Source organism: Ceratosolen solmsi, unplaced genomic scaffold (assembly GCF_000503995.2).
Source record: "Ceratosolen solmsi marchali unplaced genomic scaffold, CerSol_1.0 scaffold45, whole genome shotgun sequence".
Classification (NCBI taxonomy): Eukaryota; Metazoa; Arthropoda; class Insecta; order Hymenoptera; family Agaonidae; genus Ceratosolen; species Ceratosolen solmsi.
This window is the reverse complement of record NW_011948436.1, coordinates 91,453-108,813: the sequence shown is the minus strand read 5'-3', so window position 1 is coordinate 108,813 and position 17,361 is coordinate 91,453. Positions and strand designations below refer to the sequence as shown.

Here is a 17,361-nt window from a genome sequence, read left to right as displayed (position 1 = left end):
GGAAGAGCATCGCCCAAGGCAAGTGACTCCGCGTCGATGCATCACATTGCGAGAGATAGAGCTCCGACCAAATCACCGGTTTTATTATTATGCTGTGCTTTGCGCCTTTCTCTTCTATGTACGTGTGTATAATCCCTTTTTACTGTACATATGTACGCAAGTATGTGCTGTGCCACGTAGCCGCAATGCGAGCTCGCGATTTTCTTTTTCTTTTTTCTCTTCTCTCACCGTTGTTTGATTTGCCGCATGTACCCGTGTGCGAACCATTATCCCGACCGATTTTCGAGCTTCCTTTTATTAGCTGAAAGAGACGGATTTATAGTCTTATTACATGGTAGGTCTTTTTACAGTCTTGACTTCCCTTCTCTTTTATTTTAATTTTTCCTACGTTTTACAAAGCATGTGTATTTTATACACACACTCAGCATTTCTTTAATACCTACTCAAACTCTTTATACGCGTATATACTTTATAAGTATACAGTTATTTTGAAAGTCATAAAACTTTGATGAAAACGTCATAATCAATTAAAAAATATAGCCTAGTTAATTTATGCACTACTAGTATGGCAGTAATTAAAGAAGTTTAAAGTTCCTTAATAAATTTAAAGCTCCCAAGTAAATTCATTTGCAATGAAATTATAAACTAAATCATCATTAACATTAACGTAAGTATATTAATTAAAGAAAAAAATTTAACAAATATTCTAATAAACAAACAAATTTCTAATGCATAAAATGAAAATTATAATTAGACTAATTAATAAACAGAAATAATAAATTCACTTACATATTTTAAAATTATTCGGTACTAATAATTAGAAATTTTTTAAATAATTAGGAAGAAAAATATTAATAAGAAGAATAAGAATTTAATTCTCTTATTATGTAATAATCTTTTGTATGCACATTTACATATTCAAATGTAGTATAAAATTTGGTAAAATTATTAATATAACGATGCTCGTATTACAATTATATAATAAAGGAATAAATTTAGTTTCTTATTTAATAATAATTTCATAAATATATTATATTTCTTTAATATAATAAATTAATACTGATAAAAAATATTAGGACAGTTAGTAAAAAAAATAAATTACAAAATAGTCAAATTTTATAATAAATAAATTTATATAAAAATTATTTCTAAAAAATTATTTTACATGATATATTTAAAATTTTCTTATTTCATACTAATAAAAGCAAAATCTAAATATTATAAGATAAAGAAAATTCTTCTTATAATAATATTAAATGTTATCCAATAATATTAATATAATTACAAATATTAATCGAAAACATACGTTAAACCGTAATTATAATTAGTTATACATCTAAATTTAATAAATACTTTTTCAATTTTGGATTTTCTATATTTTATAATATGACAATTTTATATAATGTAAAAACAGTGCATGAATTAAATCCAACTTTCAAATAAATTTATATTTTTAAATTTATTTATATTTGGAACTACATAGTAAGTTTAAAAAATAACGTTATTGTTTATCTATAATATAGAATTTTTAAATAAAATATGATTAATCATCTATTAATAATAACTATTAATATTTTCGCAAATAATAGTAAATCAATTTATGATATATTAGATCCAGTCTTAATATATCATTTCAATTATTTATCAATTATTTAAAAATTATAAATAATTATTAAACTTTCATTAAAATCCTTATTAATAATTATAATATATAAATATAATCTACTACAATTATTTATTGTGATAAGAAAACTAATAAAATTTTTAAAATATTGAATATGGAAACTATATTTTATTAAAAAATAATTATGTAATATTTAAATAAAACATTTTACATAACATTACATTAATGTAATGGTAAACATTTTTTATTATTTTATAAATAATAATACTATTATTTTTCAAATGAATATCGTTTGCAAAATATTACATTACTTAATCCTTATATAATTCTTTATTATGGATTGAAGAATCAAAATCTTTTTTAATTATAAAAATAAAATTAGTAAGAATTTAGCTAAAATTATTCTTATATTATTAATAAAGAATTTTGATGTATTTTGTAAATAACCGTAGATAATTAATATAAATCACAGATATTTAATATACCGTTTAAAAAATTTATAATTATATTATTTTATTTATTTAAGAAATAGTTTTTTAATCTACTATTTTACTTAAGGATTATCAAAATCTAGACTTTTTCACAATAATAACATTTTTGTAATCTTAGTTTATGTCGAATGATTTCGTCGTCGTAAAAGTACAGCTGTTGAAATAAAAAATTGATATAATTTAAAAAATCACTTTCTGAATAGTGTTAGCAAAAATATATTTAACATTATTTTATTACATACAATAAACTTTATAATTAAATATTTAAGAAATAATAAAACTTATAATGAATAAACGATCAAAAAAAGTATAAGAATGTTGTTAAGTTAATAAATTGAATTAATAATATTATATAAAATAAATAATAACGATTGTGTAGAGAAATTTTTACTATAGCAGTCAAATTTTTATGTATAGCAAATACAAAAGTTTATAAAATCACAAAATAATGCAAAATAAAACAAAATTCAACTAAAAAATTAAACCCTTTACCGATAGATAAGAAATTAATTTATATTAATTGATATCATATTAATCAGATTAAATTTAAATACATAATGTAAAAATCTCTTTGTAAAAGTGTAAAAAAAATAATAATAATTTGTCACGTATTCTCTACCTGCCTTTATAATAATTTTTTTTTGTTTTATAATAAAACGATAACATAAATTAATAAATAAATATCAGATCAGCTGGTAATGCTTAATGAAATGATAATCAGAATCGATAGTAAGAAACAATTTTGTTTTCTGGTTGTTATATTTTTAGAATTATCAACATTTTCAAAACTGAGCTAAAACAATCAATAATTCAATGATTTAAAAACAATAAATATTAAAAAGAAAGTAAGTGTTAATTCAATTTCATATATAAAATACATTATTTGTCTTTCTAACCTTAAAGTAATTTTTATGAAAATATATAAATTTATAAATATTGATAACATATTATTGTAATATGGAATAAATCATTTAGGGCATTCTACTCGTTAATATTCAAGATTATAATTTGCACTGCTATCTGATCATAGAATTTAATTGTAATTTCTATTTTTAGAATGCAATCCAATAAATCAACACAACCAAATACATCTTCTCAACGAAATGGTTCTTCGCCAGTTTCACCTGTTATTTTAGATTCATCATCAGCTATAAAATTGAGTATGGGAACAATGATGTATCACGAAAGAGCTTTGATGGCTCGAAATGATATATGGCATAGAATATTAATACTTCGTGGTGGTCTATATGATAAAGAAGTTATTTTAAAAAGTATTTTAAATGCTGTAAATCCAGCAGATTTAATTCCTGTAAAATATCAAATTATAGGCGAAGATTCGTGTTTTATTGCCAGAAACTGTGATCGAGCTTTAGATCAATTATGCAAATCTAGCTTAATTGTTCAATGCTTAGATGGAAGTCCTTTAATTTTGTCAATAACACTTGCATTTGCTTCTATTCATGATCTTAAAATTAACATACAGCCTCTTTTATTGACAGTGTTAAGAAAAAGATATAATGCAGAAAAAAAGCTCTTAATTTTAGATAATTTTCATAAGGATCCAGAAATATATAAAACAGTGTACTGCCCTTTGTCACAATGCAAAACTATGATCCATGTTTTGAAACTATCAAAAACTGCTCTTGGACCTTTCGAATATTTAAGTTTACAAAATAATGAACTTTCTCAATTAACAGTTTTAGAATCTACAAACATAAAATCTATTAAATATTTAGATTTAAGGCATAATAATATATTACAGATAGATGAATTACAGCCACTTAAAACACTGAGTATTACAGAACTTTGGATCGATGGAAATCCTTTATGTGAAAATTATTCTAGTGCTAGTCAATATGTTGAAGCTGTAAAACATTATTGCTCAAGTGTGTATAAACTAGATGGAGTATTAGTAAATTCAGTAGGACTTCCATTAGTTTTCAAAAGTTATGTGAAAAATTGGAAAAAAAGAAAATTAGTTGAACAGTTTATACAACATTTCTTTACAGCTTACGATAACAGAGATAGAAGTGTAATGAGAGGTTTATACCATGATAATGCATGGTATTCTACAACAGTTGGTATGGCAAGTTCATTGATAAATAAAAAGTATCTTGAACATTTTAGTCAAGAGAATAGAAATTTATTAATTTTTGGTAAAAATAATCGACAATGTTTATATTACGGTCAAGAACAAATTTTAAATATATTGAAACAAATGCCTGCTTCTCAACACATTTATAATTCATTTTGCTGTGATCTTATGTACAGTAATAATGATTTATTAACTATATCTGTAGAAGGACTATTTAAATTATGTAGTGCTTCAAATCAAATATACTGTTTTAATCGTACATTTATTATATCCGAAGAAGAAGACAATGAATTTAAATTATTAAATGATCAATACCATATATATCTACCAATTCATGAAATAGATTATATAATATATAACATAGAAAATGAAAACCCACCTACATTTAAAGCAACTTGTTTTAGTCCTAGTGAAAAAGAAAATTTAATTCTTACTTTGCAAGAATCTACAATGATGACATTGGATTACTGTGAACAATATTTAAAAGATGCAGCTTGGGATTTAAGAAAGACAATAATAAATTTTTTACATCACTATAAAAATGGCCAAATACCAAAAGACGCTTTTAACAAATAAGAAAAATAATGTGAACAAATTTATTTGTCAATTTTATTTTAGTAAAAAAAATTTAATTAATATATTTTATATAATACGTTTTTGTTCTTTACAAATCAATTAACCTGCATATAATATTGTTAAAATATATACATGTGCAAAAATATTAAAAAGTAATTATATTGTATATTTCAATACAATTTGAAAACTAAAAATGTAAATTTTAAGCTATAACTGAATAGAAAAACTAAAGTAAACTATAAAATAATTCTCTAAACAGTAAGATATAAAAAGTAGGCCATAGCTTATTATGTATTCTGAATAATAAAAATTGTTCTGATAATTTCCTATAAAAGAACATTTTTTCTTGTTATGTAAATAAATATTTTTAAAGTTATATTTTGGATTAAAAGCTCTGAAAATATTAATATTGCATGCTATAATTTTAACTATTATAATGTATTTAACAAAATTTCAAATATAATTTGATGAAATTAAATTTGTACATATCAAAAATAAAATCTTTATCTAATGTATTTATTAAAAGAAAAATATCACTTATCTATCTTGATAATTTATTACAATTTCATAGAATTAATAATCTTCAAATAAGAGTCAATCAATATTTTCTAATTACTTAATCTATATTATAAAATTATTATCTTAAATTAGTAAGGTAGCCAGATATATGTTGTTTAAGAGACATAATTTTGAACTTCAATGTATTATATCCAAAAAGGATAAAATATTAAATAAAATATTAGAATTATTTTAAAGTGAGTTGTTATAATTTCAAAATTAATTATCATATTGACTGTATACTTTACACACAATAAGTTTAAATTTATATTTTTTAATGCATTTCAAAAAAATTATAACTTTAATTATGTTCATTACATCATAATTCATGACATTATAAACTATAGGATATTTTTTTAATAAAACATTATTATTAATATATATTTAAATGCGTACAAAGAGAACCAATTATTCAAATCGCAATTAATTAGATTATCATTACTTTTCTTACATCCTTCCAGAATAGAATATAGAAAACCAAGCATCATTTTTAATACAATAAATTATTTTGACATCTATTTATATTAGAGATATTTTAATTATAAAATATTTCATATGAAAATAATGAAAATTTTCTTCCTTGATAAATTAAATTAAATTTCAAACATATAATACGAGCTTTTAATTAAATTTATCATTATTAAATCAATATTATTATATTCTTAAAAACAACGAATCATTGTTTTTAATTTCAATCAAATATACACCTAAAATTATGTTTATGTTTAAATATAATGTAAATATATTTACATATGCATTTATATATTCTATATCTGAAATGCATATATATTTAAATTCATTCATAAATACGTATATATAACCTATTAATTTGAAAATACTTTCATACACAGATGACTTGTGATGTTTTTTTTAATTATATAAGTATATAACGTATTTATGCCTTTATTCATTACATATGTAATTTTTGTAACATTAGAATTATATTTCTTTTCGTTTCGCTAAAAAATCTCTAAAATATTAAAATACAATAAAAGGAAAAATTACAAAAGTTAAATTGAATAATTACATTGAAATAATGCAAAAAATTTATTTTTAAATTTATCTAATTAAGTTTATTATGCTATAAATGTGTCCCATTAGTTTGCTTATTTTATTAAATACAGTGTACAATAATGCTATATTAACAGCTATATACTTTAATAATCAAAATGTAGATTATTCTTTATAAAAATAAAAATATATTCTTTTCAAATTAAGGATTAAAATATTTTAACAAAAACATTTTATTTAAAATTAATTAAAATTTTAAATTGTTTAAAAATGTTTAAGTAGTATTAGAAAATGTTACGATTCTGATTCATTATTTTAAACTATTCGAATTTATGCTTTTTTTATTATAAAATGGATTAAATTACTTGCAAACTTGATCATATAAATAAATGTTGCATCAAAGAGCGTGAAATTTCTTTTATGACCGGTCATTCTTAGTGTTTATATGACGGTAAATTGTTAATTTTTTTATTTTACTGAAAATTTATTTTCAAAATATATATAAAATCATTCAATTATATATTTTAATTATCGTATATAATTGCTTTAGTTTTTAATGAAATAAATTGTTAAAATGATTTTAGGTAAAACGTTTCTGACTCTTCGTCTATGATAAATTTTCAAAATCTATTGTAAATAAATTAAAAAAAACTTATACTGTTTTATTAATACACTGTAGTACTGTTTCTATTTAAGAAACTTATTGTTCAAAAATTTATTTGAATCAATACAAATTCAATAGCCAAATTTTGAAATAAATACTTCGATATTAACTATGATGTCATAAAATAATAAATTCACCTATTTAATAAAACTTGTGTTCCAATGTGTTGGTAAGTCTTTCCTTTTTATATAAATATTTGAATATATTAGATTTTATACACTGCATCTAAAGTAAACATTAATTTTCTTTTATAGTATACTAACTTTATAATGGAGACTGAAACTAATATAGTAAACCAATTTATAAGACCAATTAGGTTAACTTATAAAAATCCATGTTTCACTCAAATAGAAGCAGAAGCATCGAATCAGATAAACGTCTGGCATAAATTCATATTATTTAACATAGATAAAGAAGATAAAAATATAGTACTGGATAATTTAATTGAAACTTGTGCACCAATTTTTTTTATTCCTGTAATGTTTAAAATGGAAAGTGAAAACAAAGCAACATTTCTTACTATTTGTCGTTCTAACACTATTCAAAAGCTAGTCAATCAAAAATTACAAATTAAAATTTCAACTGGAAAACTTATATACTATGATATAGTTCTTTCTTTTATTGCTTGTAAAGATATAGAATTAAATCCACAACAAATAATAACTAATGTTATTAGATTATGTTTTGGTAGAGAACCAATATCAAAAAAAAGTTTAAATCTTGAAAATTTTACACATAATAAATTACTAGGATCAATATATTGTCCAATTCATATTTCATCAGTATTTGATGCTATTTTACGCTTCTCAAGATCAGTGGTTACACCAAATTATATTCGAGATGTCAAGCTTCCAGTAAGAGATTTAATTTTAAGAAATAATAATATGGAATCTATTGCATTTACTGAGAAAGTTTTTGGTTTTCATTTTAGTAAACTTGATGTACGTAATAATAAATTAGCTGATATAAACTTACTTAGACCATTTTCTGAGTATAAAATAACAGAATTATGGCTTGATGGTAATCCTTTTTGTAGTAAATATGAATCATCCAAGGATTATATTAATGCAGTAAAATCACTTTTCCCTCATTTGCAAGTATTAGATGGACATATTATTGGAGTTGAACAAAGAATAATTCCAATACATAATAAACACTTTATAAATGATAAAATAAAACTAAATTTAATAAAACAATTTGTTGAACATTTTTTTACATGCTATGATCAAAATGACAGAATAGTATTAAATGGATTGTATGATACTGGAGCACTATTTTCAATGACAGTTGGACCAATTTCGGATAACTCGCATAAGCAAATTATAAAATATTTTGCAACAAACAGAAATTTATTAAAATTTGTTGACTATGCCAAATGTGCAGAATTTTTATTATTTGGACCAGAAAAAATTATTTCTGCATTGAGAAGGGAGCCTCCTACACTTCATAAATTAAAATATTTAGATATTGATCTACTCTATAGCACAAATAACTCCTTTGCTGTGTCTGTACAAGGTCCTTTTTTATACAGGAAAACTAATGTGTCACCATTATGGTTTCAAAGGACTCTTATTGTTGTAGCTAAAGAAGATAATGAATTTTGTATAATTAATGATCAATATCATTTAGATAACTGTCCAACAAATTTAAATAACGTAGATTTAAATGAATTAAAAACTATAACAGATAAATCAGTTCCCCTATTTAATCCAACATCATTTAGTATGGCAGAGAAATATCAACTTTTAAGACTTCTACAAGAATTAACTACTATGAATACAGAATTTTGTAATAAATTTTTAAGAGAAGCTAATTGGGATATTCGTCAAGCAATTAAAACTTTTATGCAAACCTATGTAAATAATAAATTACCATCAGAAGCTTTTTAATAGTAATTCTTTTTATATGTAATTAATTGTACTTACTGTACCTGTACATATATATACTACTTCTGTAATATAAAAAAAAAATTTTCATATGAAAATTAATAAATTTTTATATTTCTATAATCAATAAAACACAAAAGTACAAAACTTAATAATTATTCATTTATTTTTCCAAGAATTATTTGCTAATTTATAAAAACATTGCAGTCTTAATACTAACAGCCTTTTTGTGTATTTAAAAGAGTTATACTCTTATTTATATAAGGAATAGTATTTACATTTGAGTTCACTCCAAGTTCAAATACTTTTTGCATTAAAGGTAACGCATACTCTAAAAATAAATTTGAATTTAAAAATAAATTTTTTATAAAATTGATTTAATATCATGCTTGATTATAATAAAATATACCTTGCATGCATAAAACATAATCTGGTAGTCTATCTAAAGCAGACATCAAAATATCAGCTCTAGAGCTATCAAGACATCTTTGAAAAGCTGAAAGAACACCAAGATTTGAATAAGGTCGATGTTTCAACGCTCTTGCAATTAATGTATGAGCAAGTGTTCTAATATTTCCTTGTGGTGATACAAGCAGATCAGCAATATTGTCAATAATTGGTTCTAATACAGATGGTTTACGCAAAGATAAGTGTTCGATCTCTTGAAGAGCAATAAAAACTTCTATATAAAAATAAAACTATTTAAATAAATTTGATTATTAAGAATATTAAGTATAATTTTTAAAAAGAAATACCATCGCCTTGAATTTTTGTAAGAGTTACCAGTAAAGCTGGCCAATGTGATAATGGTGGAGTTGGAGCACTACGATTAAAAGTGACGGTCACTAAAATATTATCACCACTTTCGCCTTCTCTGGGAATTGGAATTCCTGATACAAGTGACCGTAAACTTTCAAGTCCAAGGTAATGTCCTTGCAGATCACTGTATAGAAAAATTATAATATATTTATATTTTAATATTTTATTTTTTATACTGCTAACAAATTAATTTAATTTGCTTTTCAAACATTATTTATATATATATATATATATATATATGTATATGTATTTTTGCATATATGCACATAGTAATTTCTTTATTTTTATAATTCGGCATCTATTTTTTAAAATATTGCGATAAAAAATAATTTGTCAAAATAAATTATGATAAAAAAATTTACTTACTGAAGAATATGTGCATGTTTTTGAAGATATTTTAAAGCATACTGTTCATCGTGCATGACATAAGCTTGCAAAAGAAGAGCAAATCTGTTCAAAAGGGATGTGAGATCATCTATAGTACAATAATTCTGAAATTTAAATAAAATAGATTAATAATTTTGTCATTAATATTTTTAGCTGTAATTTATATTTCCATAAAAATTAAAAAATATACATAATCTATCTAATTAAAGTAACACTTTTAAATGTTAATTTATATATTTTTTTAATGGAAATTAGATTAAAAAATATTTTATTATTTGAAATAAAATACGAAAAACTGAATTAAAATGGAGCAAATTTATATAAACTGAATATTTAATTTACTTAAATTAAAACGACACTGTTTATTCGTCAATTAGTTAGTGATTAATAGATAAGTTTCAAACCAAATAATGTACCTGGAAACATTGAAAATAATTTTCCAATGTATTCTCAAGACCCGCTCTATGCTCTTCATTGAATAAATGTGGTTGAAGCAGCTCTAATAATCCCATAACCTGTGTAAAAAGGTTAAGATGATGTCCAGATTTAAAATGACCAAACTCCAGATCACACCAACCCATTAGAGATGAAGTCAATAGCGGAAGTTGTCTCAACACGAGAATCGGATGCACAGCTGCCATTTTTCTTGCACATAGTTCAAGTTCACGCGATTTTGAACTCCAGGATTTTTGCCGAGGTGTAGCTGCTAAAGCTGTCAGTAAAGTGTGGCTCATGCAATCTAGAACAGAGCCCGTCCAGTCACAGATACGTGCGCCATTAACCATTTTTTTTGCCTGGAAGGCACTTAAGTAACAAATCACTTTTGGAACCTTCATATACAGTTGAAGAAGAAACTGATGTGCCATATCTGAGGACACACTGAAATAATAATAAAAATTTAATTTTTAAATATTATATGACACATCTTAAAAAGTTTTATATAATATATTTTTTTCACAATTTTTAAAAATATATTATTCTACAGAGAGCAAATTTTGTTTTCATTTATTTTAAGTAAATTAAAAATCTCAATTATATTTTTTATATATTTAATTTTATAAATATTCAATTTTAATTTTCTTTACAGTTAAATTATGAAACATTCTAATACTAACCAGCTGTTTAATGTCATTTGATCGGCTAAATATTTGACTACACCCATTGTTAATTCATCTTCTGTGGAACAACAACAAAGCAACAAATCTAATCGTGTTTCCATTTGTGTAATAGCAGTTTTTCGATTTTGTCGTTGATATAAAATAACCGCTTCTTCGATTAGATACATAACAAGAGTCAATAATTGTTCATTGGTAAGAAGTAAAATATTTTCTGGAATATCATTCTTTGTTGAATACTTTTCCCGACCTTGCCATAATTTTGGATTACAGGTCAATGCCCATAAAAAATCTAAGACCGCAGTTGGATCATACCTAAAATCAAATTTTTCATATAAATTATATAAACTTCCAAGCTCATCGAAAGTTTTTTTTTATTATTTATACTGTCTGTATCAAATTTTAATGAAAATTTTATAGCATATATACGCATAAAGATAACAAATAACATGATACAATTTTACAAAAAGCAATTTATTTAGGACTACATATTAATATATTTAGATATGTAGATTTTTTTAATTGAAAATGACACAATATAAATGATATGAGATATATCCTATTTGACATATCTCATTTATTTATTATTTATAAATATATGAACATTTTTTCAAATTTATATGTTCAAAGATAATAGCCACCGATTAAGTTAGGAATTGGCACTATTTTTTATCCACTACATTTTTATCTTACGGATTAAATTAACATATAGAGACTGTTTAATATTATACGAATTTATCAGTCCCTAAAAATTTATTATAGTTTCTTATCTATTTTTACAAATAAACTTATATTATATATATTATTATACATTATATATTATAAATGCAAATTTTAATGTAAAAATAATTCATATCAGATACAATAATAATCAAAATATAATATATAAGCATTAAAAATACGAGAATTATTTTAATCAATTGTATCGTTAATTTTTAAGTAAGATATTATTTATTTGCTAAAATATTAGACATTACTTAAAGTAATTATGCGAAAAATTATAAATGATTATAAAATAGAAATGATAATATAAAATTGTTTGTTTTAACAGTATCATAATAATAATTGAAAAATTGAACAAATACACTTATTTCTAAAAATGAGCATCTTAATAATGCACTTATTATGACCAAACATATGTAATAAAAACTAATAATTAAATAAAAATACGATTTTGTCAAAAAGAAAAAATATTACATCATAAATATTAAGAATCATGAATAGTTAAAGCAATGTAAACGTTAAAAAAATCTATTCGGAATTTCGAGCATTGATCTATGCTGTAATAGAAATGGGATTTGTTTTTAGTTTAAGCAGAATGTATTGGAATGAATTAGAATCTGTTAAATTAAAATGTATTAAAACTAATTTTAAAAATAGGGCAATGGCAAAAAATTGTGTAATTTCATATTTTAACAACAATTATGCTCAATAATTATAAAACGATCAAATATCAAACCACATTTCATAAATTTTTTCGTATGCGAAAATAAAAACTCTTGTTTATGTGCCGATTCATTCATATAACACAAAAAATTTGACAATCAATTTCACTGTTATATAGTAAACTATATTCTTAAATTAAACAATCAGTAATAGCCTTGGTGTTGCCGATTTTTTAATTTATAAATAAATTTCCAGCCACATTTTAGTACAACATATTGAAAAGCATGTTTTCATTTATTCAGCAACATTTTTTTATTAGATATTATTTCATGTATATATCGATTATAATTAATGAACAAAATGAAAAGGTACTAGGGTCACGAATGACGACTACTTACCCATGATGACATTGATTAAGAAGGTGTCCAACACACTTATAGAGAGTTGCCCAGCTCGCCCCGTGGGTAAGAAGTGTGAGTAAGTAAGGCCTGCAGGAGTGCGAGCTAACGAACCTCTCATCGATCCTCATATATACGCTCGCCTTACCGAATAACAACCGCATTTGCAAACTAGGACAAGTGCCAATAAGCTCGGGCTCAACTGAGGCCAGCCAGTCAATTAATAACCCTGTCCTCGGCTTGATGGCCCCTTGCTCACTATCGGCTACGAGGAGACGAGCCATCGCTTCAATGAGGGCCTCATTTCGCTGACGTCTCATACACACGTCAAGCAGTCGCCTGCCCACATTCTCGAGCTCGAGTGCATCTACATGCTCTAAAATTGAGGCCGGCTCCCGATTTTGAGGAAGAAGCGCGAGTTCTTGACGCCGGGGCACCCGCGAGACATGCAGGTTTGCAAAGTCGCGCAGAATCGAGAGAATTGGCGCGGCTACTTCACCGATTAAAGATACAAGGCTCAAACACATGCTGTGCGCCAACTCGATGGTTTGAGCACAAGTCGAGGATCTCTTTAGGGGCAATAGAATCGCGCGCATAAGTGTACACGAGTACTGAGGCATATGCACAAGCGATGCTAAAAAATCTTTGACCTATAATGGTAATAATTATTTTTATTTAATGCGTAATCATACTTGCCGCAAAATTACAATTATGAAAATTAAAAAATTAATGTATTAGATTTAAATTATTAACTAATAATTACTGATGTTAATTGATATCGACGGATACGTTTTTCGAGAAAAAATATTCAAATACTATTTTGAAGCTTTGAAGTATGAAAGTCTATTTAATCGTTCTTAATATAAATTTTCAAAATTGTCATTAAATAAAACTTACAAGCAAATTCTATAAAATGGGAAAAACGAAGCACCACTTTGATATAAAACGAATGCAAAGCTTTTAAATTTTAATATAATTAATTAATAATTTACGATCCATTACATTATAATAAACATTCTAAGAAAATTCAAAATCATCGGTAAATAATAAAGTAATTAATAATAATAATAATAATAATAATAATAATAATAATAATAATAGTATATGCAAATATGCTCATATATGTACGCATATTTATTAAAAATATCTCGTACTCTCAAGCATTACCTGAATAGAGCTCAAGACGCTCAATATATGCTTGATAGCGAGGACAATGGCACCACGATCACTCTCCGTTCCACACTTGTGCAAATCCTTGGCAAGTATTTTATGCAACCTTCTATAAGTATCCGCCTTCTGGCTTATTGATATCTTTTCGATAAATAACTGATTAATAAGATTTGGCACATCAGTCTTAGGTGTACTCTGCTGGGTCGTTCCATGTTTCTGTAACATTGTGCTTGGAGGCAATTCCTCCAGGCAAGTGCTCACGGGAGGATTGCTCTCATCCGGTAATTGCTGAACCTGAAGTTGAACATGTTGCAAAAACACTAGTCCCCCAGACGCTCCTCGGTTGTGCAAGATTCGTACGAGCTGTGAATAAACATATTAACATCTATTATTTGCAATTGAAGTTAAATTATTTTAGTTTTTCTCTCTGCTAATCAATATGTATATTGTTAAATAATGTAAAAATCTTAAAAATTAAAGTAATTTTATAATGAAGATAAATTAAAGTATAATAACTATGCGTGTATTTAAATAAAAAGAATGTGTTGATGAATTTCATCATTGTTTAACAAATTTTTTCCAGAATACAACTAAATATCAATAGTTTACCTGTGCCATATACGTTTTATCAAGCACGTGATTAGTGACGGACACGGGATCGATTTGCACGGCTGCATCTAGCAGGTGCAGAAGTTTTGTCATTGCGTTGACAGGGACTCCGAAGCTCTGTATGAAAAGAACCAGTTGATAGGGATCCAAATCTCGAAGGGCTGCGTCAACCAACCGTGGTATGTTGCTTCTGATAATGCGTAACTTCAGCCAATCCGGTATTAGAAGGGCTTCTTCACTTGTATCCACAAGAAAAGCCTTAGGTGGCTCGTTATCCTCGGGAAACCAGGTTTCCAGCAGTTGATTAAAAAGTTCATCATTGTCAATTTGATCGTACGTTAGGAGGATAATCATCGCATGCACGACTAGAATGTGCATTGTGCATTCCTCGCCTGTTACCCATTCCACAAGAATAAGATCCTGATTCTCCGACCACGTTACACGCGAGCCATCCTGTCGTGGTGCTCGTGCCTTAAATCGAATCGATTGATTGATATTCATAATTATTATTTTAATTTGAGGGAAAAGGACAAGTTTAGAAATGTTAGTTCAAGTATCATTAATTATTTTTAATCTATACATAATTATAAAAATTATAAAAAAAACTTTAATTTATTTTTGTAACACATATAAATTTGTATAAGATCTTTTTTTTTATTTATATCAATCTAGTATAAAATTTTTAAAAGTACCTACTATTAAACAAAACAAAAAAAAGTATAATAAATAAATGATGTTCAAACAAATTAAAAATGAACCGACTGATTAATAATTAATAATTATTAAAATGAAAATTTTTACCTTGTTCAAATAATTACAATAAATAGACAGAAAAGCATACAAAGTCTGTCTGCCTTGGGTGCTGTCAGAATCCAGTTGTGGTAAAATAGCTGCTACAATGGTATTTCTTTCAACTACCAACTGCGAAATTTCGTTTACCAAATTTATTAAATCTGGAAGGTCGTCATCGAGCGTGTGTGCCGCTAAATATGATATATAAGCCTGAACTAAATCGGGATTATTTTCAACTTGGCAGGCTCCACGAAGAGCCTTGGATACTAAAGATTTTACTGCGTGAAAGTGCGGAATTGACGGAAGCTTTCGAAGGAGCCACGTTTCACTAAAAAAATACAATCATTTTTCATTGCATTATTCATTGTATAATCATATTTATTAGGATTATGTACACAAAAATATTATTTATAATTTAATATTTATAATTAATTTATAATTTATAAATCATTGAATACTTGAAATACATAAAATATATTAACTATATGAAAACTTAGGCATGTTTTGAAATTTATTAGAATTAACTTTGAAAACGCATTCTTTAATATTTTATATTTTTATTATTACCAACATAAATTAAAAATATACAAAATGCATTGAAAAATTTCTTTACAACAAATGAATTTGATTATTACTGTGGTATAATTTATCATTGTATGAAGGTAAATTTACAAATTTTAAAATCAGATAAATATAAACAAATAATTTTAAATCTCAAATAAATTAAAACAGATAAAATAATAAAAAAAATTAAATAATAATGAAAGTTCAAACATACGTTTCAACTTCACTGTCAATATCCATATTTTCATCATCTGTTGGAATCGAATTAAGAACGAGCTTAAGACCACTTATAGCTTGCAGTCGACTGGAACTTGATTGACTACTCAACCTTCTTAAAAAATACTCTAACACCTCATAAGCATGTTGTGTGTCTTGAAGAGGATCCGTGAGTAGTAGTTGCAAATGAGTGAGGAGTTGTTGCTGCCTCGACTGTTTGTCAGCCTGTCCAATAGTAGAAGAAAGCAGAAACTCACACAGACACTGCACTGGTAATTGACTGAGCGAGCCTTCGCTATTCTGCACGAGACCAGCTAGCCACGGCATACTTTGTGAAGAGCTCGACTGCTGACGCTGGATTATGTCCAAAAGAAAGTCGGGTTTTCGCGACCGACAAAGAAGATGGCCTAATCGATGCGTCGTATTCAAGGATTGAATCTGATCAAGCACAAGCTGCGGCGGCCGCCTCGCAATGCCTGTCGGATCCATTGTTATCAATTGCGAGAGAAGAAGACTGTTTTGCTCGGATATCTGAACTCTAGTCGACGCCGCTGCTAAATAAGTTTCATACTGGAGAATCTGCTGTTTTTCTAAGGCCTCAAAACGAAGCTCTTTTGCTCGCTCTTCCTCGACCACTTCCGGTAATGCCATTGTTGGTGGAGGATATGAAAAGTGACTACAAGGATAATCGATAAAAATAATGAACGAGTATGGACAACATTGTCACATTGTATTGAAAACTGCTACCATCCTAACAAATTCTTTGATATTTTCTTTCATATCTCAATATTAAATTATAGAATTATTGGATTATTTGCTATTAAGTTTTAAAAACTTACTTTGTGATGCACATTTCCATTAGCACTCTTAAAATTGGATAACGCTCCCATGCTAAAGCACCAATTGAAGAAGGATTGTGAGCAGCAAGCATTAATAACATAATCCAACCCTTCCAATAAAGATTTGATATTGCTAAAGTTGGTGGTACATAACCAGCAGG

The 17,361-nt window shown here is 25.7% G+C and overlaps 3 protein-coding genes across 4 annotated transcripts in view; 2 read left to right on the top strand and 1 right to left on the bottom strand.

The window, feature by feature from the left end:
* The first annotated feature begins 3,172 nt into the window (after positions 1 to 3,172).
* Positions 3,173 to 4,797, top strand: LOC105365125 (nuclear RNA export factor 1). The gene has a single exon (XM_011503220.1). The coding sequence runs from the start codon at positions 3,173 to 3,175 to the stop codon at positions 4,784 to 4,786; it is 1,614 nt and encodes a 537-aa protein (XP_011501522.1). The 3' UTR covers positions 4,787 to 4,797.
* Positions 4,798 to 7,278: 2,481 nt separating this feature from the next.
* Positions 7,279 to 8,908, top strand: LOC105365008 (nuclear RNA export factor 1). Of its 2 annotated transcripts, XM_011503057.1 has the most exons (2): positions 7,279 to 7,873; positions 7,951 to 8,030. In XM_011503057.1, the coding sequence occupies exons 1-2, from the start codon at positions 7,289 to 7,291 to the stop codon at positions 7,951 to 7,953; spliced, it is 588 nt and encodes a 195-aa protein (XP_011501359.1). In that variant the 5' UTR covers positions 7,279 to 7,288; the 3' UTR covers positions 7,954 to 8,030. The 2 variants fall into 2 exon arrangements, with proteins under 2 accessions (XP_011501359.1, XP_011501358.1); XM_011503056.1 differs by having other exon boundaries at positions 7,279 to 8,908.
* Positions 8,909 to 9,081: 173 nt separating this feature from the next.
* IntS1 (integrator complex subunit 1) overlaps positions 9,082 to 17,361 on the bottom strand; it is an 11,489-nt gene continuing 3,209 nt past the window's right edge. The window contains exons 6-17 of the mRNA XM_011503055.1: positions 17,201 to 17,361; positions 16,360 to 17,037; positions 15,591 to 15,909; positions 14,790 to 15,260; positions 14,178 to 14,543; positions 13,011 to 13,660; positions 11,227 to 11,541; positions 10,528 to 10,990; positions 10,091 to 10,215; positions 9,661 to 9,848; positions 9,315 to 9,587; positions 9,082 to 9,236 (exon numbers count right to left, since the gene is read on the bottom strand). The exon at positions 17,201 to 17,361 is cut by the window's right edge and continues 10 nt beyond it. Of these exons, the coding sequence (XP_011501357.1) occupies positions 9,121 to 9,236; positions 9,315 to 9,587; positions 9,661 to 9,848; positions 10,091 to 10,215; positions 10,528 to 10,990; positions 11,227 to 11,541; positions 13,011 to 13,660; positions 14,178 to 14,543; positions 14,790 to 15,260; positions 15,591 to 15,909; positions 16,360 to 17,037; positions 17,201 to 17,361 (4,125 nt within the window). The 3' untranslated portion in view covers positions 9,082 to 9,120. The remainder of the gene's footprint in view (positions 9,237 to 9,314; positions 9,588 to 9,660; positions 9,849 to 10,090; positions 10,216 to 10,527; positions 10,991 to 11,226; positions 11,542 to 13,010; positions 13,661 to 14,177; positions 14,544 to 14,789; positions 15,261 to 15,590; positions 15,910 to 16,359; positions 17,038 to 17,200) is intronic.